This window comes from Trichomycterus rosablanca, chromosome 2 (genome assembly GCF_030014385.1).
Source record: "Trichomycterus rosablanca isolate fTriRos1 chromosome 2, fTriRos1.hap1, whole genome shotgun sequence".
Taxonomy (NCBI): Eukaryota; Metazoa; Chordata; class Actinopteri; order Siluriformes; family Trichomycteridae; genus Trichomycterus; species Trichomycterus rosablanca.
The window spans coordinates 41,500,869-41,528,283 of NC_085989.1; the positions used below are offsets into that span (position 1 = coordinate 41,500,869).

A 27,415-nucleotide genomic window follows, 5' to 3' on the forward strand; every position below is an offset into this window, starting at 1 on the left:
ACTTTCTTCGTTGTGGGCTGCAGATGTTTCTTAGACTTTCTTTCATTTTACTTTGTTTATCTCAATTTGGCCACCTCCTTTATTTTCTTTACCCATGTTCTTAAGACCCTGGTGCTAAGCAGCACCCACACAACCTTTTTAACCAGTCTAAAATACACCTTCAGACTGTGCTTTAGAGGTTAAAGATTTATAAAATTGCCTTTGTTCTCATATAATTACTAGAAGAAAAAACCTGCAGCAAGACTTATTTCCTCTCCAAAGGAAGCAATTACTATGGAAACCTAGACTGCCTCTTTCTTAATGTCATGCATTTATAGCATAACTTCTGACCGTTCTTTTGTTTGTTGTCTGAAAATAACAGTTGTTATAAATCTCACATCTACTATTTTTTCAGGCCTCAGTTTTCGGGGGCTACTGTGCGATGTTTACGCTGCTCGAACACACCTGCTGTAGCTTGCCAGCTCATTCTAAAGCTCTTCATGAGTTGACTCAGGCGTGGTGGAGCGGAGAAACTAATAACGTGTGCGGTGACGCCGTGGCCTCGACAGTGGCGGGGGTGGTAATACACTCGTACCGCTGAGACTCCGATTGGCTATGACTCATGTACTGCTTGTGTTAAAATATGTCCATCCTGTTGCAGGGGGGAGCCGACTTACACACAAGACCAGGTCAAATTTTATCATCATCCCATCCATGAGTTGAAATACAGAGCCTCTGGGATCAGTAAATAACAGAGAAGGTAATAAAGCAGTACAAAGCCCTATATCAGGTGAATATACAGTGGAAGCCAAAAGTTTATGAACATTTGTAAGCGATGTGTCGTTGTAGTCCTGGACGTGTAATCTTTACGGTGACTAAATAAATAATACACACAATATCACTACAAATATGTGGACGTCACGTCACTATGCTTTGTGATGGTCGGCTGCACAGATGGATCAGCTTTCTCCAGTGCCCTCTAGCCTCTAATAATGCAATCCATGTCATGATGTTGTCAATCCAGCTTATTCTTGGTCTTCCTTGTCTTCTGGGTTCTTCCACAAGTCCTGTCAGAACACTGCTGTTAATGTTCTCATCACATGCCTAAAGTAAAGTAAGTGGCAATGGTGGGGCTTGAACCAGAACATTCTGATTACTAGTCCAGTACCATAACCACTAAGCTACCACTGCCCAAAAGCTTGGTAACCTGCACAGAGCCCTGACAACAGCTCTACTGAACAGCTCTGGAATGAACAGGAGCATCACCTGAGGATTTCTTGACTAACAAGTACATGGTCAGGTGTCCAAATATTTTTGGCCATATAATGTTAAGAGACATGTTTTTTGAGTACATCCTAACAAATGCTATTTTGGTCTTATGTAACATGAAAATTATCCAGTAACACATAACAATCAACTTTTTTTGATTGCTCTTATTTCAGCTCGTTCTAAATTTGCCTTGGGTGCATCAAGAGCTGAATTTTTAATTCCTATGTATGGTCCAAGAAAAACAGAAAAATGACATCTATGAGGAGAGAGGTCAGGGTAAAGAGGCACACTGATATAGAGAGAGATGTAAAGAGAATGACAAAGACAGAGAGAAGTTACTGACCGTTGCGGCTGTACTGTTTCACGGTGGAGGCCGAGAGCTGGATGCTGCTGTCGCCGTAGCTACTCTGGGGAAAGGACAGATCCTGTAGATCCATCTCTGTGTTCAGGATGTGAACTTCCAAATCTGACACATACGCACAGACAGGCACACAAGCCCACAAGGATTGAGTTAAGGTCATTCTATCTTCTATATCACTGGACAAATATACTTAATATAGAAATTTAATTAACATTTTAATCTACACACATCATTGTACACACCCTACTTTTGGTTATTAGTAGTTCAGAATCATGTGACTAATATGTTTGTTTGTTGATTAGGATTTTAACATCATGTTTTACACTTTGTTGGCACTTTTTATTTATCCGTAAGTCTAAATTTGTTTGTGTTGGGGAAAATAATACATACATCAACATCAATTATTTATTTGATGGTGTAGAAAGTTCTATACTATAAGATTAGATTAGATTCATCTTGTCATTGTGCAGAGTACAGAGCCAATGAACTGCAATAGCATCCAACCAGAAATGTATCGTGGAAAGATTCGATTTTCTTTAGTATAATCTGTATATTAGTATCATGCTGCTTGTGCATTAAATCCTCATAGTCATATCATTCCTTGAACAAGAACGGCTGGAGTGGAAAGTACAGAGATAAACAACATATCTGTTGTTAAGCCGTTGCAGGATCTTGTAAGCAAGATAAGGAACAAAAGTTAACACAGAACGGTTGGTTCCAATGGCTTACACCCAAGCTTTAGAAGAAGTGCTGAAACTGTAACATGACTAGAGCTGTATAAAGAGAGACCCACCGTTCTGTTCTTTGTTCTTCAGCTTATATACTGCTGTAGGAACCCACAATTGTGTTCTAATAAATCTTCTTCAATCAAGTCTGTTTGGACTGTTGGACTTTTTTTGCATTGTCACCACATTTTTCCATGACAAGTGAAAGATAGAGATTATTTACATACACCGACCAGGCATAACATTATGACCACTGATGTCAGTAACGCGTTACTCTAATCTGACCACATTTTTTCAGTATCAAGTAATCTAACGAGTTACTATTTCCAATCCAGTAATCAGATTAAAGTTACCTATCCAAGTTACTGTGCGTTACTACTTTTGTCAGTAGTACTACTTTCCTTAGTAAAAAGATATATTTTTGCTTTCTTCTTGCGTCTTGGGGAGTGACGTCTGGCCTATGCGACAATTAAGTCACGAGCTGCGTCCGAAATCGCATACTTACAGAGTACGTACTAGATTGGAGGAAGTATGCACTATTCGACCGGTAAAAAAGTACATACTTTCAGTACAGAAGTATGCAGTATGCACACAACACCGCTACGTACTACATCCGCCATCTTACCAACGTCAAGTGATGACGTGGGGACGTGATGACGTAATATCACCATAGTTACAGACTCATTACAAACCAAAACTGGGAGGTTTGGTGCTCACGCCTAGAGGAAATAGACTTTCTGACAAGAGGTTTGAGAAGCTACTGTTAATGAGTTACAACCACTGGTTTCACTCCACTCCACTGTTTCACTCATAACATGCAATTACAACATAAGATTAGGCCAAAGTAACAAAAGTAGACATGATGTCAGTCTACATGTGGTGTTATAATAAAGCAATAAGCCACGAGAGGCCGTGCATTACTGTGATTTTAGCATGGGGATGACGTTTTTGGCACGACGCAAAGCGGAGTGCCTAAAACTTCTTTCCCCGTGCTAAAATCGTAACAGTAATGCACGGTCTCGAGTGGCTTATTGCTTTTATAAAACGGCGGTCAACATAAAATATAATAAATACAACAATGTTTAATTCATAAATGTATTTATTGTGTATAAACGTACAATAAAGCATTCTTCCGCGACGCAAAATAGTTCGATTAACAGTGTTGCTAGGCAACATGAGGGTGAAAATAACATAAATTTTTTCTATTCAGTGGCGTATTAATATGGAATGATGTGAGGTGGTCATAGGTGTGCGTTTATCGGGGATTTTACAACGGCTTCGAACGCGGCTCAGCCAATCAGATTTTAGGACCGAAACTATCCGTTTTATAAACCACCATATACACATATGTTTTGTTTTGTAAAACCACTCCTTGCTGCTCTAATGCTGTGAACAACAGGTTCAATGTTCAGTTTTGCCATTACAGTGTTAACAGTTAAATATGTCAGGTCAACAAAGACTGTCTTTATTTTATATTTTATAAAAACATGTATTTTTTTCAGGAAATAGTTTTTCAGTTCAACTTTAAATGTCAGGAGATACATTGTTACTGTTAAAAATGCACTTCCAATAAAGTGAGTATTGGCAAAACTGGTTGTTTTTTTGTTGAGGTGGCGGGGGGTGTTGTCGGCAGCTGCTGAATGTAACTAATAAAGTAACTTGTAATCTAACTTAGTTACTTTTAAAATCAAGTAATCAATAAAGTAACTAAGTTACTTTTTAAAGGAGTAATCAGTATCAGAAATCAGATTACTTTTTCAAGGTAACTATGCCATCACTGATTATGACCACTGACAGGTGAAGTGAATAACATGATTTTCTCTTCATCACAATACCTGTTAGTGGGTGGGATATATTAGGCAGCAAGTGAACATTTTATCCTCAAAGTTGATGTGTTAGAAGCAGGAAAAATGGGTGAGCGTAAGGATTTGAGCGAGTTTAATGAGGGCCAAATTGTGATGGCTAGACGACTGGGTCAGAGAATCTCCAAAACTGCAGCTCTTGTGGGATGTTCCTGGTCTGCAGTGGTCAGTATCTATCAAAAGTGGTCCAAGGAAGGAACAGTGGTAAACCGGCGACAGGGTCAGGGGTGGCCAAGGCTCATTGATGCACGTGGGAAGCGAAGGCTGGCCCGTGTGGTCCGATTCAACAGACAAGCTACTGTAGCTCAAATTGCTGAAGAAGTTAATGCTGGTTCTGATAGAAAGATGTCAGAATACACAGTGCGTTGCAGATGCAGGACTGTTTTGGCAGCAAAAGTGGGACCAACACAATATTAGGAAGGTGGTCATAATGTTATGCTTCATTGGTGTATATTACATTTAAAGTGCAGAAGTGACCAGATAAGTGAATTTAAGGAGACATATAAACAGAATAGTAAACAGATATTGCTTATTGTACATAATAGTATATATTTATAACTGAGCATTGTGGCATGGCCTCCTAATTCCTTGAGTGCACCTATTAGGCTAAGACACACACATTTCAAGAGGTCTGTACAGTACTGATCTCAAAAACCAGATGACGGATCTTGAGGCAGCAAATTCAGTCACTTGAAGCCATTCTAAGTAACTTTAGGATTTAAAATGATCTGTCTAAAATCTGTCAGAAAATATGACAAGTACATGAAACTGTGGTTCTTTTCTTTGCAGTCAAGGTCAGGAAAAGGAAAAAATCCCCTGTAATGGACTAGCAACCTATTGAGAGTGTATTTCTGCCTCGTGTTTAGAGTTTTAAGTTGGATCCTGACTCACCATGACCCAGACAGAATGATTTCAGACGAGTGCATGATTTATTGTCTTGCTATCAATAGATGGTAATCTCACCGATGTTGGATGCATGGTCGCTGAAGCGGTTGGCGTACATGTTGTTGGCGAGCAGAAAAGCTCCTTTCTCCATTACATCCAGCAGCATGGTGGCAGTGTGAGCCTGCTCACTGCTGTTCATGTCCCGCCAAGAATCCAGAGCCTCGGCTCTCAGCAGATTATCCACCGTCTGTACTACCGCCTGTACACGTGCATACACACACACACACACACACACACATGCACATACACAGTTAATCAATCACACAGGGAAAAATGAGCACAATCGTTACTACAAATATATGTATAACACACACACACACACACACACAGTTCATCACAAGGAAAAATAAGCACAATTGTTACTACATATGTATGTATAACACACACACACACACACACACACAGTTCATCACAAGGAAAAATAAGCACAATTGTTCCTACATATGTATGTATAACACACAATCACACAGTGAGAAATAAGCACAATTGTTACTAAAAATTGTATGTATAACATACATGCACAAGTACACACACATTCACAGTATATAAGTACAAATATAAGTACATATGTTTATGCACTTTTAAACACACACACATACACACAATCACATGGAGAAATAAGCACAATTGTTACTATATGTATATATAACACACAATCACACAGTGAAAAATAAGCACAATTGTTACTACATATGTATGTATAACACACACAATCACACAGTGAGAAATAAGCACAACTGTTACTACATATGTGTGTACAACACACACAATCACACACACACACACACACACACACACTACATCTATATGTATACACACTTAGACTCACACACACCAAATGCACAAGCACAGACATACACACCTTCACAGTCAACCACAAAGAAAAATTAAGAAGCACCCTCATTAGTACATATGTTTACACACATTTGAACACACACACACAAACAGTTAATAACAAGGAAAAAGAATCACATTAGTTACTACATATGTATGTATAACACACACACACACATTCACAAACACACACACATATTCCCAGTTAATAATACATGAAATAAATAATAAGCAAAATCATTATTACATATATTTACACACCTTTAACACAAACATACACAATCACACCTACACATTTTCTCTCTTTATCTCTCCCTCTCTCTCTAACACATACACAGATTTTACACAAAGGGAACAAATAGGCACACTGACATGTATATGTACACAGATTCAAACACACATGCACACATATATTTAACACAAAGGGGAAAATAGACACACATAAATATGTACACACATTCACACACATTTTACATAAAGGGGAAGATAAAGGAACAATTATAGATACATGTGTATGTACACACATTCAAACACACACACACACACGGTCACACACACACACACACACACACACACACACTTTTTACACCAAGGGAAAAATAAAGGGACAATTATAGATACATGTGTATGTACACACATTAAAAACACTCACATACACACACACACACACACTTTTTAAACAAAGAAGAAAATAAAGGGACAATTATAGATACATGTGTATGTACACACATTAAAAACACTCACATACACACACACACACAAACACACACTTTTTACACAAAGGGGAAAATAGGCACAATTATAGATACATGTCTATGAACACATTCAAACACACACACACTTTTTACACAAAGGGGAAAATAAAGGGCCAATTATAGATACATGTGTATGTACACACATTCAAACACACACACACACGGTCACACACACACACACACACACACACTTTTTACACCAAGGGAAAAATAAAGGGACAATTATAGATAAATATGTATGTACACACATTAAAAACACTCACATACACACACACTTTTTAAACAAAGGGGAAAATAAAGGGACAATTATAGATACATATGTATGTACACACATTAAAAACACTCACATACACACACACACACACACTTTTTAAACAAAGGGGAAAATAAAGGGACAATTATAGATACATGTGTATGTACACACATTAAAAACACTCACATACACACACACACACAAACACACACTTTTTACACAAAGGGGAAAATAGGCACAATTATAGATACATGTGTATGAACACATTCAAACACACACACACTTTTTACACAAAGGGGAAAATAAAGGGCCAATTATAGATACATGTGTAAGTACACACATTCAAACACACACACATGGTCTCTCTCTCTCTCTCTCACACACACACACACACACACACACACAGATTTTACCCAAAGGGGAAATAAAGGCACAATTATAGATACATGTATATGAACACACATTCAAACACATAGGAGGGTGGAGAACAGTTGCAGTACCTGAATGTACGCCCGACAGGTCCGTTCCCTCTTCTGTAACTGTAAACCAGAACAGAAAACAAACACAACACTGGTCAACACTTTTTGTAAATCTGATGAAAGCACTGTGTAGGTTCTTACTGGGAACTGTGGATGTCTGAGTAAGAGTGAGTCGGTTACTACCTGGTCTTTTCGTGTGTTTTAAGTGGAAATGTCAACAGGACACATTTTAGTCATTAGCATAGAAAACAGATCTGCCATGAGTAAGAAATTACTGAAACATGAGTGACACTGTCCACAGTCAGGTGTGATTTATATCGCTAGCTCACATAAAAGAAACTCCTGCATCAAAACAGGCACCCCGAAGCGCTACTGAAGTTTGGTACTGAGCACATAGACAATAAAAAAGCAGGAGAAATGGTTTCTTTTTATGCTGTGGCAGCAGGACCCAACTTGTTAAGAACTGAAATTGTAATTGAGAAGCTATATTGGTTGGGGTTATATGCTAATTTGCATTGTGCTATGAACTTTATTTATTGATTAGGATTTTAACGTCATGTTTTACACACTTTGGTTACATTCATGACAGAAACGGTAGTTACTAGTTATACAAGATTCATTCATTCTAGTTTAATGTCAAACACAGTCATGGACACTTTTGTATCTCCAGTTCACGTCACTTGAACGTCTTTGTACTATGGGAGGAAACCGGAGCTCCCAGAGAAAACGCACAGAGACACGGGGAGAACATGCAAAGTCCACACAGAAAAGGCCTGGACTGCTCCACCTGGGAATCAAACCCAGGACCTTCTTGCTGTGAGGCGACAGTGCTACCCCCAAGCCACTGTGCCGCAAAGACATAGATGAAACCAGGAACAAATTGATATTTTGTTTGTTTGTAAATGAGAACATGTGTGCTGTACTTTGTTGTAGTTGCGAGCAGCGGACTCTTTGTTTCCAGGTCTGAGAGGTTGTAGCTGAGCGTCTAGGATGTCCAGCAGCTGCTCAATTAGCCGTACAGACGAGCTGACGTCCCCGGCGTGGATCCGACCTCGGGTATGGTTTACCAGCTCACCTGCAATGTTTGCTGCGTTCTCACCACTTTTAATCTACACACACACAAACACACACACACAGTCAACATAATACTTCATATCTCTTATGCTTATATAACTTATGTTATTTTTTAAAACTATCAAATATACTGTATATACAGAGGGGGCTAAAAGTCATGCCCCCACACAAAAAAAAAAAAAAAAAAATAAATATAATAATAAATAAAATGCAAGCAATTCTATTTTTTTTATTTTACAAATTATATACTAAAAAATAGAGTAAAAAGTTTAATCTTTTGCACATAAATAAAATTACATTGGTATTATTTATTACATTACCAGCATTTACCAAACACCTTTAACCAAAAAGACTTATAATTGTGACCGAATACAATGCAAGTAATTGATTGGTTGGTTAAGGGCCTTGCCCAGGGACCCACAGTGGCAACTTGATGTTAATGGGGCTTAAATCACTGACCTTCTGATGCTAGTACAGTACCCTAACCCCTGAGCTACTGCCAATTCATTCATTTTTATGTTTTACCACCGCTTTATTCTGGTCAGGGTCTGGCTTTCCTGAAATCACTGGGCGGAATGCAGTAACACGCCCCGGACAAGATTCCAATCCATCACACTAGCATTAGCTCTCTAGGACTCTAGGCCCCAACAGATTTCTACATAGAGCCTTAACACACACTAAGGAACACACTATACTCCAGGAATTTCTCTGCTGTTCATGCAAGTGCCACAAGAATTGAAACAGGCTTCTTCTTGGGTACATGCATAGAATGACGTGAAATGCTTTCTATTTAGCGAGCTCACTAGGTTTGAGACAGACACATGGACACAGTGTTCACTTCAATAAACACTACCTATAATTCCCCTATGTACTTGTTGCAGACGCCATTCTGTCAGAACCGTACTTGTTCTTCAGGTATGTGTACAAAGACAAGATAACAATATGATGTGAAAGATGGTTTACCTTTTGGGCCACCTGGTTGACCCAGGGAGAAGTGCAGTTACTAAGATCAGGACCTCGTGGGTTCCATTGCACTGGAGAGGTCATGCACTGGTATGATGCAATACCTAAAGGGAGAGAGGAGAGAAAAAAGAGCTGACTCAATAAACAATATAATTAGTTTAGTTAACAAAGGATTACACAACTGTAAAAAAAAAAATGTTCTCGCTTCACTGCTTCTCCCTATTGCATACATTCTGCTGACTTAACAAAAAGAGCAAAAATAAACTCCCGGATATGCCGACCGCTCTTCCTGTGGTTGCATAAATATCCTGGAAAGTGTTGGATACAGTTTAAAGAGAAACCTTCACTTTGTGTTGCATAATCACAGAGCTTTAAAACGGTTAATTAATGGTATCTGTTTCATGCTCACTTTAGAATTACTCAACCAGCATTCCCTACGGTAGTGTTAAACAACCAACTAACTCGCCCCGAGCTAGTGTGCTAGCCCAATTCCTGTTCTGCCCTGGTAATACAAGCAGTCTGACATAAAACTAACTTCTGTGCACTGTTATACACATACATTATATGACCAAAAGTATTTGGACACCTGACCATGTGCTTGTTGGACATCCCACATTAAGTGACCTATATGTGATCTTTTAAGCTATAACTCTCTATATAGCTATATAGAGAATTTATGCCCATTCAGTTAAAAGAGCATTTGTATGGCTGGACACTGATGTTGGTCAAGAAAGCCTCAGTTGACGTTCCAGTTCTTTACAAAGCTGTGGGGCTGAGGTCAGGGCTCTGTGCAGGCCACTGGAGTTTCTTTAAATCAAGCTTTTCTTCATGGCTTTGTGACACAATTATGCAGGACCCAAGAAAAGACCTTCCCTAAACTGTTTCTGCAATGTTGGAAGCATATACATTTACAATTGTGGCATTTAGCAGACACTTTTATCCAAAGCAACTTACATTTTTTATGACTGAATACACTTTGAGCAATTGTGGGTTAAGGGCCTTGCTCAGGGGGCCCATAAGTTGCAACTTGGCAGCAGAGGGGCTTAACCCGGCAACCTTCTGATTACTAGTCCAATACCGATCAGGCATAACATTATGACATCCTAATATTGTGCTGGTCCCCCTTTTGCTGCCCCATACGCAACCTTTCTATCAGAACCAGCACTAGCTTCTTCAGCAATTTGAACTACAGTAGCTCATCTGTTGGATCGGACCACAGGGGCCAGCCTTCGCTCCCCACGTGAATCAAAGTAATTGAGCTTTATATAATTCATTGATTGTTGTGGCTGGAACACATGAATTAAAAAATAATAAGGGGTGTCCATACACTTTTGTCCCTATAGTAAATGAAGTAGAAAAAACGACTTAAACCAGCTGGGAACAGTTGAAGTAATTAAATTTCACACTGCTGTGTTTTATAACATATTATTAATAAATGAAGTGTTAATGATATACAGAACATGTATATTATCACTACAGACCTACTTTAACACCCAACATAGTGCCGAGCTTTTTGTCTATAATGTAAATCACTAAATGTTGTATTTGGTGCCCCTATGTACTTAAGGGCTGAAATGTAGTTTAATCAGTTGGAAATGTTCCTCCGTGTACATTAAGTGCAAATAAACACTTTGTACATTTACTTTTAAACACCTTTCTATTTTTTTTTTTTTAGCTTTTTCACTTGTATTCATTGCTTCTTAAAGACCTGGGAAATAAGATGTTGACATTTTTATTATTATTGCATAAAAAGCAGCATCTCACTTCTTAACAATTCAAACTTATAAATAACATACACTAAATCTATACAAATTAGTTTTAAAAAAAGCCTAGCGTACAAATATTTTCTTCTGGAGTATTTGTAAAGTATTTAGTAAACCCTCATATGGCAGAACTCCATATACAACATACACCGATCAGCCATAAAATTAAAACCACCTCCTTGTTTCTACACTCACTGTCCATTTTATCAGCTCCACTTACCATACAAAAGCACTTTTTAGTTCCACAATTACTGACTGTAGTCCATCTGCTTCTCTACATGCTTTGTTAGCCCCCTTTCGTGCTGTTCTTCAATGGTCAGGACTCTGCCAGGACCACTACAGAGCAGGTATTATTTGGGTGGTGGGATATTCTCAGCACTGCAGTGACACTGACATGGTGGTGGTGTGTTAGTGTGTGTTGTGCTGGTATGAGTGGATAAGACACAGCAGTGCTGATGGAGTTTTTAAACACCTCACTGTCACTGCTGGACTGAGAATAGTCCACCAACCAAAAATATCCAGCCAACAGCGCTCTATGGGCAGCGTCCGGTGACCACTGATGAAGGTCTGGAAGATGACCAACTCAAACAGCAGCAATAGATGAGCGATCGTCTCTGACTTTACATCTACAAGGTGGACCAGCTAGGTAGGAGTGTCTAATAGAGTGGACAGTGAGTGGACACAGTATTTAAAAACTTCAGCAGCGCTGCTGTGTCTGATCCACTCATACCAGCACAACACACACTAACACCATGTCAGTGTCACTGCAGTGCTGAGAATGACTTATCACCTAAATAATACCTGCTCTGTGGTGGTCCTGTGGGGGTCCTGACCATTAAAGAACAGGGTCAAAGCAGGTTAAAAAAGTATGTAGAGAAATAGATGGACTACAGTCAGTAATTGTAGAATTACAAAGTGTTTCTATATGGTAGGTGGAGCTGATAAAATGGGCAATGTGTGTAGAAACAAGGAGGTGGTTTTAAAGTTATGGCTGATCAGTGTATGGCTAAAAGTATTGAGACATCCACTAATTATTGAGTTCAGGCGTGTCCCTTTTACCTTTGTGGCAGCATTTTGGTAAAGGCCTTTTTATGTCTTAGTATGACCCCCGTGCACAAACCAGTTTCTATAAATACATGGTTTGATAGGTTTGGTGTGAAGAAACTTCAGTGGCCAGCACAATTACCTGACCTCAACCTTACTGTTCAGTACTTGGATGAATAGAAAAACTAATTTCAAGTCAGGCCTCATCGTCCAACATCAGTGCCTGAACTTGCCCAAAATGTTGTTTTGATTTAATAGGCTCAAATTCCCAGAGAAGCTTTTCCAGAAAAGAAGAGGCTTTATAGCCATCATGGGGCTGCCAACGTCCTTGGCTACATTATCAGCCAAAGTATAAACAAAGCAGCTCAATAAATCCTGGGATATGTAGTAAGTAATATTGTAGTGTCTGTAATTAAGCCGTGCAGTATCACCAAACTACTTCAGAATTTGCTGATTTTAATAATTGGGTTGTTGATCACACAAATGTTATGGTGTGTGACATAGTTTTTTGATTCCCAATAAGCAGGAGTAAGTTTGTGTACCATCTTACCCTACCTCCACCCTTAATTAATACATTTTGTTGCAGCCAACTTTTGAAACATTTGAACTTGAGATTCCCAATAAGCAGAAGAAAGGTGAACATTTTATCCTCAAAGTTGATGTTAGAAGCAGGAAAAATGGACGAGCGTAACGATTTGAGCGAGTTTGACAAGAGCCAAATTGTGATGGCTAGACCACTGGGTCAGAGCATCTCCAAAACTGCAGCTCTTGTGGGGTGTTCCAGCAGTCTGCCGTGGTCAGTATCTGTCTAAAGTAGTCCAAGGAAGGAACAGTGGTAAACCGGCCAAGGCTAACTGATGCACGTGGAGATCAAAGGCTGGCCCGTGTGGTCCGATCCAACAGACGAGCTACTGTAGCTCAAACTGCTGAAAAAGTTAATGCTGGTTCTGATAGAAAGGTGTCAGAATACACAGTGCATTGCAGTTTGTTGCATATGGGGCTGCATAGCTGCAGACCAGTCAGGGTGCCCATGCTGACCCCTGTCCACTGCCGAAAGCGCCAACAATGGTCACGTGAGCATCAGAACTAGACCATGGAGCAATGGAAGAAGGTGGCCTGGTCTGATGAATAATGTTTTCTTTAACATCATGTGGATGACCAGGTGCTTGTGCGTCGCTTATCTGGGGAACACATGGCACCAGGATGCACTATGGGAAAAAGGCAAGCCAACAGAGGTAATGTGATGCTTTGGGTAATGTTCTGCTGGGAAATCTTGGGTCCTGCCATCCATGTGGATGATATTTTGACACGTACCACCTACCTAAGCACTGTTGCAGACCATGTACTACTTTTACCCCTAAGCTAATAGCCTTTTGTTGTCTTTTTTAAAAGAAACTTGTGCTACATTACACATAATTAACATACATGAGTTAACAGATGTCCATATTTGGCTAGTTTGTGCTGATAGAGCAGCCATAATGCTTTTATTTTTGTTTCCTGACCACAGATGGACAAAAAGCATTGCAAATGCATATTGAGCTAATTAACAACCTCTAATTATAACAATATGAAAGAAATCTGTTGTGGGGAGAGCATGCTTAAATTCATGGTCTTGGTAGGGCACATTTTTACCATACAAGATTTAAAGCAGAGGCATTTTCAAACTAGGCTTGGTGAGTATAGTCCAACCATCAAAACAGGCCGATATAAAAAGCTTATAAAAAGATCATAAAAACAAAGTGCTTAGGTTAGAGGTACACTTTCATTTTAACTGTGAAAATATAAAAATATCTACAAATATAAAGTAATATAACAGAATCAGAGAAATGATTAAATCTTCCAGGAGAAAATTTCATTCAGAGTTCATTAAAATGGTCAGTGAAAGTATGTACCAGCATGAGAGACTGTGGGGGGCAAACTACCCACAAAACTCATCTTACCCCATTAATCTATATCTGACCCCTTCCATATTTCCCATTGTTTAATCACATATCTCATTAAAATCTTACTGCCTTGTTAGCTGTCGTCATTAGCATTGTGGCTGTTTTCTGTTTCAGTATGACTGCAGCCTGTGCACAAAGTGAGGTCCATAAGGAGGACATGGTTGTCAAGTTTGGCATGAATGACCTCCAGTTGTCTGCACAAAGCTCTGACTTTAGCCCAACAGAACATACTGATCAGCCATAACCTTAAACCACCTCTATGTTTCTACACTCACTGTCCATTTTATCAGCTCCACTTACCACATACAAGCACTTTGTAGTTCTACAATTACTGACTGTAGTCCATCTGTTTCTCTACATACTATTTAAGCCCGCTTTCACCCTGTTCTTTAATGGATTCCCACAGGACCTCCACAGAGCAGGTATTATTTAGGTGGTGGATGTGTTAGTGTGTGTTGTGCTGGTATGAGTGGATCAGACACAGCAGTGTTGCTGGAGTTTTTAAATACCGTGTCCACTCACTGTCCACTCTATTAGACACGCCTACCTTGGTCCACCTTGTAGATGTAAAGTCAGAGACGATCGCTCATCTATTGCTGCTGTTTGAGTTGGTCATCTTCTAGACCTTCAGCAGTGGTTAAAGGACGCTGCCCACAGGGCACTGTTGGCTGGATATTTTTGGTTGGTGGACTATTCTCAGTCCAGCAGTGACAGTGAGGTGTTTAAAAACTCCATCAGTGCTGCTGTGTCTTATCCACTCATACCAGCACAACACACACTAACACACCACCACCATGTCAGTGTCACTGCAGTGCAGACTAATCCACCACCCAAATAATACCTGCTCTGTGGTGGTCCTGTGGAAGTCCTGACCATTGAAGAACAGCATGAAAGGGGGCTAAAAGCATGCAGAGAAACAGATGGACTACAGTCATTAACTGTAGAACTACAAAGTGCTTCTATATGGTAAGCGAAGCTGATAAAATGAACAGCGAGTGTAGAAAAAAGGAGGTGGTTTTAATGTTATGGCTAATCGGTGTATTTGCAATGAAGTTAGGATGTCCAACAAACTCACAGATTTGCAATGATTTGCCTGACCAGTATAATTGTATTATGCAAATATAAACAAAGCACTTGGGTGGCACAGCGGTCTATTACGCTTGCCTACCACTGGTTAGAATCTCAGCGTTACTATCGGTTTTACTGGGCGCCTACACAAACTGGGTACAAACCTTGTGATGCATTGACACCCTGTCCATGATATTCCTTACACCCAGTGTTTCTTAGAGTAATACATAAATTGATGAAAATAAAAGTAAATGAAATAAAACAGGTGGCTTAGCAGTCTATTAGGCTAGCCCACCACCGCTGAGATCAGGGTTTAAATCCCAGCAGTGCCTACACAGACATGCTTGGCTTTGTTTAAGGGCGGTTGGCAAAAGCCCCACAATAGATAATCACCATGTCCAGGATATTCCTTATGTCCAGAGTTTCTGGGGATAAGGAGGGGGGAGACCCACCACAACCATGTCCTAGATAAAGTGCTGGTAAAAGTGTAATTTATTTATTTATTTATTTCTTCTTTTTATTCTTCCTAGGTTTTTGTTTTCTCTAATTCTTCTTTGATGCCAAATTAAACACCAATCAGCAACAGCAGCAATTTTGCTAAGAGCCAAATTGTGTTGGCTAGACAAATGTGGCAGAGCATCTCCAAAACAGCAGGTCTAGTGGGGTGTTCCTGGCATGCAGTGGTTAGTACCTACCAAAAGTGGTCCAAGGATGGACAACCAATGAACTGACAACAGGGTCATGACCAAAACTCATGCATGTGGAGCAAAAGCTAGCCCATCTGTTCTGATCACACACAAGAGCTATTGCAGCACAAGTAGCTGGAAATGATCATGCTGGCTATAAGAGATATGAATCTGAATACACAGTGTATGGCAGATTGCTAAATACAGAGCTGTGTAGCTGTGGACTGGTCATTATGCTGACCCCTGTTTACTGAACAAAGCATCTACGATGGGCATGTACACCATTCAGCCATAACATTAAAACCACCTCCTTGTTTCTACACTCACTGTCTGTATAATTCTCTGCACTGCAGTGACAATGACATAGTGGTGGTGTGTTTTTGGCTGGATGTTTTTGGTTGGTGGACTATTCTCAGTCCAGCAGTGACAGTGAGGTGTTTAAAAACTATCAGCATTGCTGTGTCTTATCCACTCATACCAGCACAACACACACTAACACACCACCACCATGTCAGTGTCACTGCAGTGCTGAGAATGATCCAACACCCAAGTAATACCTACTCTGTAGTGGTCCTGGAAAAGTGCTGACCATTGAAGAACAGCATAAAGGAGGGCTAACAAAGCATGCAGAGAAACAGATGGACTACAGTCAGTAATTGTAGAACTACAAAGTTCTTTTGTATGGTAAGTGAAGCTGATAAAATAAACAGTGAGTGTAAAAAGAAGGAGGTGGTTTTAATGTTATGGCTGATCGGTGTTTATTGATTTGCTAGGTAAGTAATGGCACCCAGGGTGTACAGTACCTTGGGAAGAAGACCAGTTGGTAGAGGAAGTGTGATTTTCTGGGCAATGTTCTGATTTGGCCGGTCGGTCATCTACACACAGACATGATTGGCCATGCCTGAGGGAGGGGGGAATTTATCCTGGATGTGTGACTGCATTGTGCCTAGTGATTCCAGGGAAACTGGACCTACCGTGACCCTAATCAGAATAAATAACAATAGCATTTATTAAAACAAACAATTCTGGGTCACTATGGGACTGGCGCCACCTGGGAAGACTGGACATATGGCCAAAAAAAAAATATACAGGGCATCAAACACAGAGCATCACATCCTTACACATATACCCATACACAGAGGCAATTACAGGCAGCCAATCCACAGATAAAGATCAATCCCACTTTATAAGGATCCATGTTTATGTGCAGCAACCAATCTAGCAGCTGCGCCACGATGCTGCCCATTTAATTATAATTTAATTATCCTTACTTGCATACAGTATCCTTACTCACAGCATCATGCTCATGCATTTCTCAACCTCACTTCACTCGGGACTTTACTTCAGGTCTAGGAGATTTTAACAAACCATAAATACTGAGTTTTAAGTAGATACAGTAAATTCTACTAACTTAATTTGCAACTTTTCGCACTATCAGTAAGCAGTTGTAGCCTTGTTAAGGTACTGGACTAGTATACAAAAGGTCGCTGGTTCAAGCCCCACCACTGCCAGGTTGCGACAGTTGGGCTCTTGAGCAAGGCCCTTAACCCTCAATTGCTTAGACAGTATACTGGCACACTACTGTAAGTCACTTTGGAAAAAAGCGCCTGCTAAATGCTAAAAATGTAAATATAATATTTAGAATATTTACTTATTCATGGTACGAAAAGAAGAGCCCACACAGTGAGGAACGGGGTCGCAGTGAGCTTGCGAAGATTTTCAGCCGTTAAAAAGGGATCACCCCGATGCACTGATAACCACATGTGCAATCTGTCAGTTAGAAGAAGTAGCTTTATTTGAAATCTTAGGGAATCATTCATATTATTATTATTCATTATTATATTCAGACGCACAAAGGGGAACACCTACACACACCGACCCCTTCACCCACACGTCTAAACAGTCCAGCAATGACACACAAACACGTTAACACGGTTCACAGATAATATGTGAGGATTGATTCCTCCTGGAGGATATTATGGCTGTGGATGGTTGATGTAAAATCAATATGAAGGACGGTTATGTAAGCGGTGTGTACAGTGGTTATATATAGCCGTGATGCGTACAGCACACTGAAGTCAACCGCTGGTACAAGTTCATTTACAGGCTAATGATTTAGAAACATGAAATGATAAAAATAAACCTGTTTAGTGGAAACTGAACATTTAATACACTTGAAAAAAGCTACAGAGCCTCAGTGGCCTAATGGATAGGGCACTGGCCTCCTAAGCCAGGGATTGTGGGATCGAGTCCCATCTGAGGTGTTTAGAAAATGGATGCTTGCCTAACCAACTGTTTGGGGGAGAGTGGTAGCCTAGTGGTTAGAGCTTCGGGCTATCAATTGAAAGGTTGAGGGTTTGAATCTCAGCTCTGTCATGCAGCCACTGTTGGACTCTTGTGCAAGGCCCTTAACCCTCTCGCCTCCAGGGGCTCTGTACAATGGCTGACCCTGCACTCTGACCCCAACTTCCAAACAAGCTGGAATATTTGAAGAAAGAGTTTTGTTGTACAGTACACCTGTATATGTATATATGACAAATAAAGGCATTCTATTCACTGCATGAAAGAGGATGGATGCTGGAATGTGAAGCTCTGTGTACATTTGCATTCAGGAATAATGAACTTACCCAGTGATCCTTTTGGGCAGGGTCGTTCAACTGTCTCGCTGCTCTTCGTGGTTGGCCACTGTACACCTCGTGCTGCACTTGCCTCACACACTTCTTGCAGCTCGGGGATCTGGGGTTGGCGCGGGCGTGGACGGGGTGGACGACGGGTCACAGGCACCGTGGCTGTAATGGGTCGCAGCTCTGGGGCTTTGTTTATGGCACCGATGGGGTGAGCAGTGACGGGAAGTGGGCGTGTGGTGGAAGGGCTGGGGGTGGAGGAGAACGACCTGGATGCAGTGGTGCTGGACATTTGAGTGGTGGCAAGTGGTCCTGGGGAAAAAAAGAAAGGTGAGAGAGTAGGTAAAGAACGGATTAAACATTTAAGGGAACAAGATCATTTAGGTCTAAGATGTGATGTACTATGAATATTGAGATCGATATTAAGGTACTGTGGATACTCTTTAGTTTTAGTAATTTTTACACTTTACTAAATGTAGTGTAAAAGTGGTAGCTCAGTGGTTAAGTTAGTGGACTAGGGATCAGAATGTTCCACCATCAAGGCCCTTGACCCTCAATTGTGTGCATTGTATCAGTTGCAAGTAAGTCACTTTGGATAAAAGTGTCTGCTAAATGTCATAAGATAAAGTATGCACTTTGTTCTATGCTTCCAATTTTTTGGCAAGGGTTTGGGGAATGCTCTTTTGTGTTCCAGCAATAAGTAAAGTCTAAAAATGCCTGGCTCAGTGTTTATAATCATTATTGTTATTCTTTTTATAATTATAATTTTTTTAAATGCTTTTTTCTCTAGTTTTCTTCCCAATCTAGTAGTAACCAATTCTAAACCTTATAAAACATCTTTGAGATGAATTAGAATGCTGATTGTGAGCCAGGTCTTTTCATCCAGCATGAGTGCCTGACCTCAAACATGCTCGTCGACTGAATAGGAACAAACTCCTACGAGCACACTCCCAAATCTTGTGGAAAGCTTTCTAAAAAGAGCGAAGGCTGTTATAGCTGCTCATGATTTACTATTTCTCCTCAAGTTGTGCATGTATAGTTTTATTTTCTAAATATCATATGTTTAAAGTTTTTAACCTTTTTTAATAAATAAAAATCATGATAAATACATGTACAAATGTACTGCCTTTAATTTGATAAGTCAGTCATTTTTTGCGTTTTGTGTCTAAGAGTAAATAGGGGAAATAAAAGGTGATTTTTTTACGTGAAATGATTAATTCGACATAAAATTAAATACATATAAAGAAAATAAAGGTTCTAATGTGTCAAATATAGTGTGCATTACTCTAATAATAAATGATCAAAAATAATAAATAAATAAATAAATAAATACAAGTTTTATGACTGATGCTTTGCCAGAGAATTATAACTGCAATGGCTTACCATTCATCATCAGTAAGGCCCTACCTAAAATCAGGTCATGGACTATAAAATGAGCTGTTTCCCGTATATTATGAAATTTGTGTGAAATTCAAAATTTAAGGTTTGTGTTTAGAGATTTAACAATTTTTATTCGTGTTCAAGTGCCTCACGTCCTAGCAATCCTATGGCAATTCAGTTCACGACTTAGTAACTGAGTTTGGAAAACTCCCAACCAATTCTGTGGACGTAGAGGAAGGGGGGGAGGGTTAAAACACGTACAAGAGTTTTCGAACATGAAGCCTCACACCATTGCTGGATGTTTCAGATTTTCATTCAACCAGTAATGTAGGCTGTGCTGTGTATAGTAACTTCTATTTATTCTGCCATTTAATTTGTGAGTGAAATCTGTGATTTTTGAAAAACAAGGTCTGTGAAAATAAGCACATTTTCCAGTGAATTTGGTAGGCCCCTAATCATCAGAAATTCAAGGAAGCATATTTGGCACTAGCAGTTAAAATGACTCATCAGAGTGATTCAGTAGATTGAACATCGTTGTTGACTCAAATTCTGGTGAACCAGGTTCTGCTACTCTTTTTTTAAATGAATTTTCTCCCTTTTTCTCCCAATTTTTGAGTGCATTTAATTTCTACCCAATTGGGTTATGCTTCCTCTGCACTGGAGCTTACCCCCGCCCCGATTACGGAGAGCGAGACTGACACAGGTCCCCTCTGACATGTGCGCAGTAGCCGACTGCATCTTTTCACCTGCACTAGACTAGTTCATAGACTAGTTCATATGCGGATCAGCTTTGTGCACGGAGAGCCACACCCTGATCAGAATGATTCCTCTACTACTCAGCCAGCTGAGGCCGTAATTCGCTCAATTATGAGGAGTCCCTATCTGGCTTGTCCTACCCTATGAACAACAGCCAATCGTTGTTCATTCAGCCGCCCAGCCCAGACGGATGGCAGAGCTGAGATTCTATACGATATACAGTATTAGAACCCCAGCTCTGGTGTGCTAGCGTTTTTTACAGCTGCGCCACCTGAGCGGCCCGGTTTTGCTACTTCTTAAAAACAACATAAAAGCCAGACCTATTAACCAGTAAGACAAAAACAGTTTCCATGTGTTTGATGGGTCTCTCATATAGTGCTCCCAAATAGTAATTTTACTTTTACTATCTGATGTTTAGATTGTAGCTAAGCAGATAAGCTAGCATATTTAAATGCTACAAACTGTGTATTTTTTGCTAATAAATGTGTATTGTTAGGGTAGAGTTTAGGTGGGGGTGTGTTTACTCCCATAGGAAGTCAAAAATCACTCAACGCAAAGGAACTTGTAAACAAAGGTCACATCCACGTCTAAAATGTGGTTCAGACAACAAGCTCAGCAGCAGCACTTTAATGAGCATCAGTCTGCTTTCACTGATGCATTGTATTGTGGCTGCATTATATCTGAGCAGTCTTCTCTATAGGACAATGACTGCAGTGAGAACAAGGCAGAATTAAAAATTGATTAAATATCAGATATGTCACAGCAACTATAGAAAACCATGAGCGATCGCAATGAATTAAGTCCTGACGACAGTTTTAGAAGCGAACAGGGCAGCATTAACTACTGAAGACTAGTACATCAACTGGTCTACCCCTCGCACTGAGGTAATAACTGCATGAACTCAATTTTATTTAATTATATTCAGTCCAGATGAATTGAGCAATTCAAAGTAGTTCAATTCACGATCGTTAAATGAATTTAAATGAATGTTTAATTTACTTTAGTTACATTTAATTACATTCAATTCATTTAGTAAAATGCAGTTTAATTGTATTACTGTATTAATCTGAAGTGTTGAATTAATGGAGTTATGAAATAATTAAAGTTTTGGACAAAAGCACACGGCTGTAGCAACTGATTGCCTATGCCTATGTTTACCCATCATTCTCGTTACTCCTCCTTGACGAATCCTCCCACCCACCTCCTCCTCATGTCTTCCAAAGCTCTTCACATTTTTATTTTCCTAAATAAATGTATAAATAGGAAGGGGGGGGGGGGGGGTCAGCTAACCAGCACAAAGAGGGAGCCAGTCTGAACTCCTGCCCAACATTCTAAGAACACCCCCCCCCCCCCCCCCCCCCTATTTAAAGTGTGGCCTGCCTATTTATCCATCCATCAACCTATTTATCCATCCATCCATCTATTTATCCATTCATCCATTCAGCTATCCATCCATTCATCTATTTATCCATTCATCCATCCATCCTTCAATTTATCTATTCATCCATTTATCTACTCATCCATCCATCCATTTATCCATCCATTTATCTACTCATCCATCCATCCATTTATCCATCCAGCTATTTATCTATTCATCCATATATCCATCCATCTATCCATCTATCCATCCATCCATCTACCTATCTATCTATCCACCCATCCATCCATCCATCCATCCATCTATCTATCTATCCACCCATCCACCTATCCATCCATCCATCCATCCATCTAGATTTTTTACCTTGAAATTAAAACCCCACATGGGGTCGCCTAAAATGTTGATGGGGTCGCAGGAGTTTTTTTTCATTCTTTACTATGGAGTTCTAGAGAGATACATCACACTAAAGAAATACCTTACAAGAACAATGACACATTTGTAGCATATCGTAATTATATTAATCTATTCAGTTTGCAGATGCTCTCACACCATCATAAGCTTTCTGCTGTATGTACTGTAGAAGAGCATCCACACTTTATGACTAAAATTATTTGGACACCTGACCATAGCCTTATTGGGCATCCCAGGGCTTTAAAGTATGTCTGTGGAAATCTGTGCCCATTCAGTGCCCATGCTGGAAAAGGAAAGGGCCTTGCCTAAACTGTTGCTGCAAAGATATAAAGGTGTAACCAGTTGCCTGCACAGAGCCCTGAACAGCTTTGGAATAAACAGGAACATTCATGGAGGCTTTCTTGACCAACATCGGTGCCCAACTATACAAATGTCAAATAGGTACAAATTCCTATACACAGACACACTTCAAAGTCTTGTGATAAGCCTTCTTACAAGAGTGGCTGGTTTTACAGCTGAAAAGATCACATAGAGGTCAGTCTATTTTAATACAATTTGTTTTGGGATGTTCAACAAGCTCCTGTTCAAGAAAATACTGATTTATCATTATGCCTCTGATGTTTAAGGAATTTTTAAGAAAGCTACTTCATTTAAAAAAAACTATTAGGCCAAGAGCATGCATTTGTACAGCTATGCACAGAGTAGGGGGAGAGCTACCAGTGGGGTTGATGTGGTTATCTTATATACAGGGGGTACTAAAAATCTAGTACACATTCTTCACAAGTGGATACAGATGTTGATGTTGGTTGTATGTACACTGAGTTGATGTTTAACAGTCACTATATTGTTATTGCTACGGGTCAGTGATAGCTCAGTGGTTAAGGTACTGGACTAGTAAACAGAAGGTTGCCGGTTCAAGCCCCGCCACCACCAAGTTGCCACTGTTGGGTCCCTGAGCAAGGCCCTTAACCCTCAATTGCTCATTGTGTTCCGCTCACTGTGTAAGTCGCTTTGGATAAAAGCGTCTGCTAAATGCTGTAAATGTAAATGCTACTGAACTATACAGTAAATAAACATTTATAGTGTACATACTTACAAATATGGCAGTTTATTGGTTACTAAAATATCAAGTATATCCAATAAAACGGTGGCTCACTGTATAAATAATGCACATGTAGTTTTCACTTTATTAGGTTTGACCAGTGTAGTAATAATACACTTGCACTCCAGCGTTGCCAGAAACACTTTTATACTCTAAACGCACATAAATTACTGTTACAGGTCCTCCCATCATCCACTCTACCTCTCCAGCTTTTATTCTTCACTCCCATCCTCTTTCTCTCCATCATTCTGCCCATAATATTGCACAGAACCTTGATTAACCAGCTATCATTCATGACTCATGTTGCTACCTGAACCAGTCATGGAGGTTTCATCTCTAAACAACGTCTCCAGACCCTGCAGCAAGCTACAGAGGCCGCTAAGTTGATTTTTTTTCAGGCTATTGCCACCCTGAAAGTGAACTTTTGCCACTTACCTCTGGCAGGCCCTCCCATGTGCATCGTCAGACCCCTGTAACTGATTCAGAATGCAGCCGCACGTCTTGTTTTTAATCTACCCAAGTGCTCCCACATCACCCCACTGCTGCACTTCATCCACTGGATACCTGTAGCTGCCTGCATCCCATTTCAAATATACTGCAAACAAAGCCAACAACGGACCAGCCTGCTGCTACCTGAAAACACTTAAAGCTCAGGCTGTACCAGATTTGGCTTTTATTTTTCAGCATGTGTAGCAAATATTTCACTATGGATGTCAGATCATCACCTAAAACTTAACCCCAGCAAGACAGAGCTGATATATGTTCCGGAGATCTGTCCAACCCAAGACCTAGTCATCTCTCTTAATAACTCCCAAATCAAATCATCTGATAATGTACAAAACCTCGGTGTTGTCCTAGATAGCCAGTTGTCTTTCTCTGATCACATAGCTAACATGACAAGACCATGTTGATTCCTCCAAAACATCAAAAAGATTAACTTTTTCTATCTATGGAAGCCACTCAGACCTTTGTTCAAATACTTATCATCTCAAAGCTGGACTACTGCAACTTTCTTCTGGTAGGTGCTCCCATGCCTACTATTAAACCCCTTCAAGTGAGTCAATATGCAGTTGCCGCCTCAACCAACCCAAACACTGCCATGTCATCCCACTGCTGACCTCTTCTCTAGTTATCTGTAGTTGCCTGCATTCAGTTTAAAACAATGATATGCTACTCTGTCTCGCTTGTCTTGATCCTCCACCCAGAACTCAAGACAGGCATCAAGGCTTTTCTCTGTACTAGCACTCAAGTGACGAAATGAACTTTCCCTGTCTGTCTGAACATCTCTCACCATCTTTAATTAAAGACCAACCTCATTACTAAGCACTTAAGTTGAGAACTACTATTACTACTATGTACTTCCTATTGTTCTTACTATCTAAACTAAAAGTCTTCTATTTATTCCTTTGTTTTAAAAGGGTTGTAGCAAATGTGTGTTCTTGGACTGTTGTCTATTTGAGTATGGAAATGTTTAGTTTGGAAGCACTTCTGTAAGCACTTCTGTAAGACTCTTTGGATAAGAGTGTCTGCTAAATGCCAAACAAGTAAATGTAAACTGAGTCACCCATTAGGGCTCAAGGAAAACAAGGTATAATAAGTTTTTCTGTGTGGCACCCAGGTGTTGGAGTAAACCAATACCAACACTGGCCATGCTGACATAAAAATTAAGTGAGAACCAAACTCTTCATTCTGCACCTGTCAAAATATGTTAACACATACTTTGTCTCTCATAGTATCTCTCTGCAGAGTATTGGATGCACAAAGTTGAATCAGTTCATCTGGACACAAGTTTGTTGTAGAGATACGTTTCGTCACTCAATCCGAATGACTTCTTCAAGTCATTCGGATTGAGTGACGAAACGTATCTCTACAACAAACTTGTGTCCAGATGAACTGATTCAACTTTGTGGATTTGTGTACCTGGATTATTGAGCATGCATCAACAGAGTATTGGATGATTTGTGTTCTTAGACTCTAGCCTATTAGTACTAATAAGTTGTGTCTCTTTAAGGTTTAGTGTTAGGTCCAAGCTTATTCTCATCGAATATGCAACTGCAAGGTATAATATTTGCTATGCTGATAAAGACCAGACCTTTTTTCCATAAGTATTACAGTTTAGTACAATGAATCTTAATATAAAAAAACATTAATGTCATCAATATATTACATTACTGGCTAATTTAGTACATTAGTACTGCGAAAATATTTACATACATAAAAAGTCAACAAAATAACAAATTAAGACAGAACCCAATTTTTAAGGCTCACTATTCTACAGACACTCTCATCGTACCTGTAGTGGGATCTGGAGGGCCGAACTCCAGCGGGTAGCGCAGCACATTGTAATTGTTCCACACGTAGAGTTGGTTGTCGCGGGGATTGTAGTCGATAGAGGAGATGTACTGGTATGGGTTGGGGAAGGCGATGTGCACGGCTTCCTCCTGGTTGCGGTTGGTGTTGTAGGCGTACAGCACCAGGTCCCCACCAGCCTCGCTGTCATCGTCCTGGTAGACTGAGCGCACGGCGTATAGCACTCCGCATGCCATGAAGGCATTGGATGCCAGGCGCTTGTCGAAATTCGTCTCCCACGTCCCCTCGAAACGCAGCGTGTATGGATTTACCTGTCAGGAAGGTATAGGGAGTGTCAGTTCATTCAACCAGCATGACAGGCTGATGAAACCAGATACATCTTGCTTACAGCAAAAAGCTCTCCACATCAGACGAGCAACATGTCAGCATGAGCAGAAAAGGGGTATGGTTATGCATAAATAAATAAACTGTCACAAAAGCCTGTGCTGATTTCTCACACTGGCCACTCATTATTTCCAGAAGTGTCCAGCTGCATATATTCTTTGTGTATGTATAAAATTAAAAAAATAGAGTAGAATTGTGTGTTAATTAATAATAATAATAATAATAATAATTAATAATTCTAATAATCCAAAAGTGTGCAAATGAACTAAGACATATACAATATATTCCAACCACTTGACTTTGCACACAATTTGTGATGTGAATTTAATTTTAAATACTTGCCATTTTACCCAGCAATTTACACTCATGCACCCAAACAAAAGTCTACAGTGGCAGCAATTACAGATGCAAGCCCTCTTGAATACGTTACTACAAGCTTTGCACATCTGGATTTGGGCAGTACATATAGATAGGAGGGTAAACATCTGTGAACTGCCATCTTTAGTTTTTATGCTTTTAGATTTAAGAGAATTAACCAATCACAGATTCTTCTTTGTATTGTGTTTTACAAAATGTCCAAACTTTTTCGTAAATGGGGGTTGGAATTTATTAAGATAAAAAATGTTTGTTTGTTTCTTTTGATGTACTTGTTTTCTTTATAGCCAGAATGTATGTGCACCCCAGAAATAATTATTTAATGCACTTAAGAGTCATAATAAAAGATTACAGCATTAAGACTGATGATTCTGTAACTGTTTATATCACTGCTGTATTGTTTATTCTTTGTTTATATACACCGACCAGGCATAACATTATGACGACTGACAGGTGAAGTGAATAACACTGATTATCTCTTTATCACGGGCACCTGTTAGTGGGTGGGACATATTAGGCAGCAAGTTAGAAGCAGGAAAAATGGACAAGTGTAAGGATTTGAGCGAGTTTGACAAGGGCCAAATTGTGATGGCTTGACGACTGGGTCAGAGCATCTCCAAAACTGCAGCTCTTGTGGGGTGTTCCCGGTCTGCAGTGGTCAGTATCTATCAAAAGTGGTCTAAGGGAGGAAC

General features: G+C 39.8%; 1 protein-coding gene and 1 non-coding gene across 2 annotated transcripts in view; one reads left to right on the forward strand and one right to left on the reverse strand.

The window, feature by feature from the left end:
- adgrl1a (adhesion G protein-coupled receptor L1a) overlaps positions 1-27,415 on the reverse strand; it is a 349,163-nt gene that overhangs the window by 37,850 nt on the left and 283,898 nt on the right. The window contains exons 8-14 of the mRNA XM_063015895.1: positions 25,948-26,275; positions 18,631-18,939; positions 9,500-9,603; positions 8,386-8,571; positions 7,484-7,522; positions 5,160-5,340; positions 1,592-1,714 (exon numbers count right to left, since the gene is read on the reverse strand). Coding sequence (XP_062871965.1) covers positions 1,592-1,714; positions 5,160-5,340; positions 7,484-7,522; positions 8,386-8,571; positions 9,500-9,603; positions 18,631-18,939; positions 25,948-26,275 — 1,270 coding nt within the window. The remainder of the gene's footprint in view (positions 1-1,591; positions 1,715-5,159; positions 5,341-7,483; positions 7,523-8,385; positions 8,572-9,499; positions 9,604-18,630; positions 18,940-25,947; positions 26,276-27,415) is intronic.
- On the forward strand, positions 18,195-18,267 carry trnar-ccu (transfer RNA arginine (anticodon CCU)). The gene has a single exon. It is a non-coding gene; the product is annotated as a tRNA-Arg (tRNA).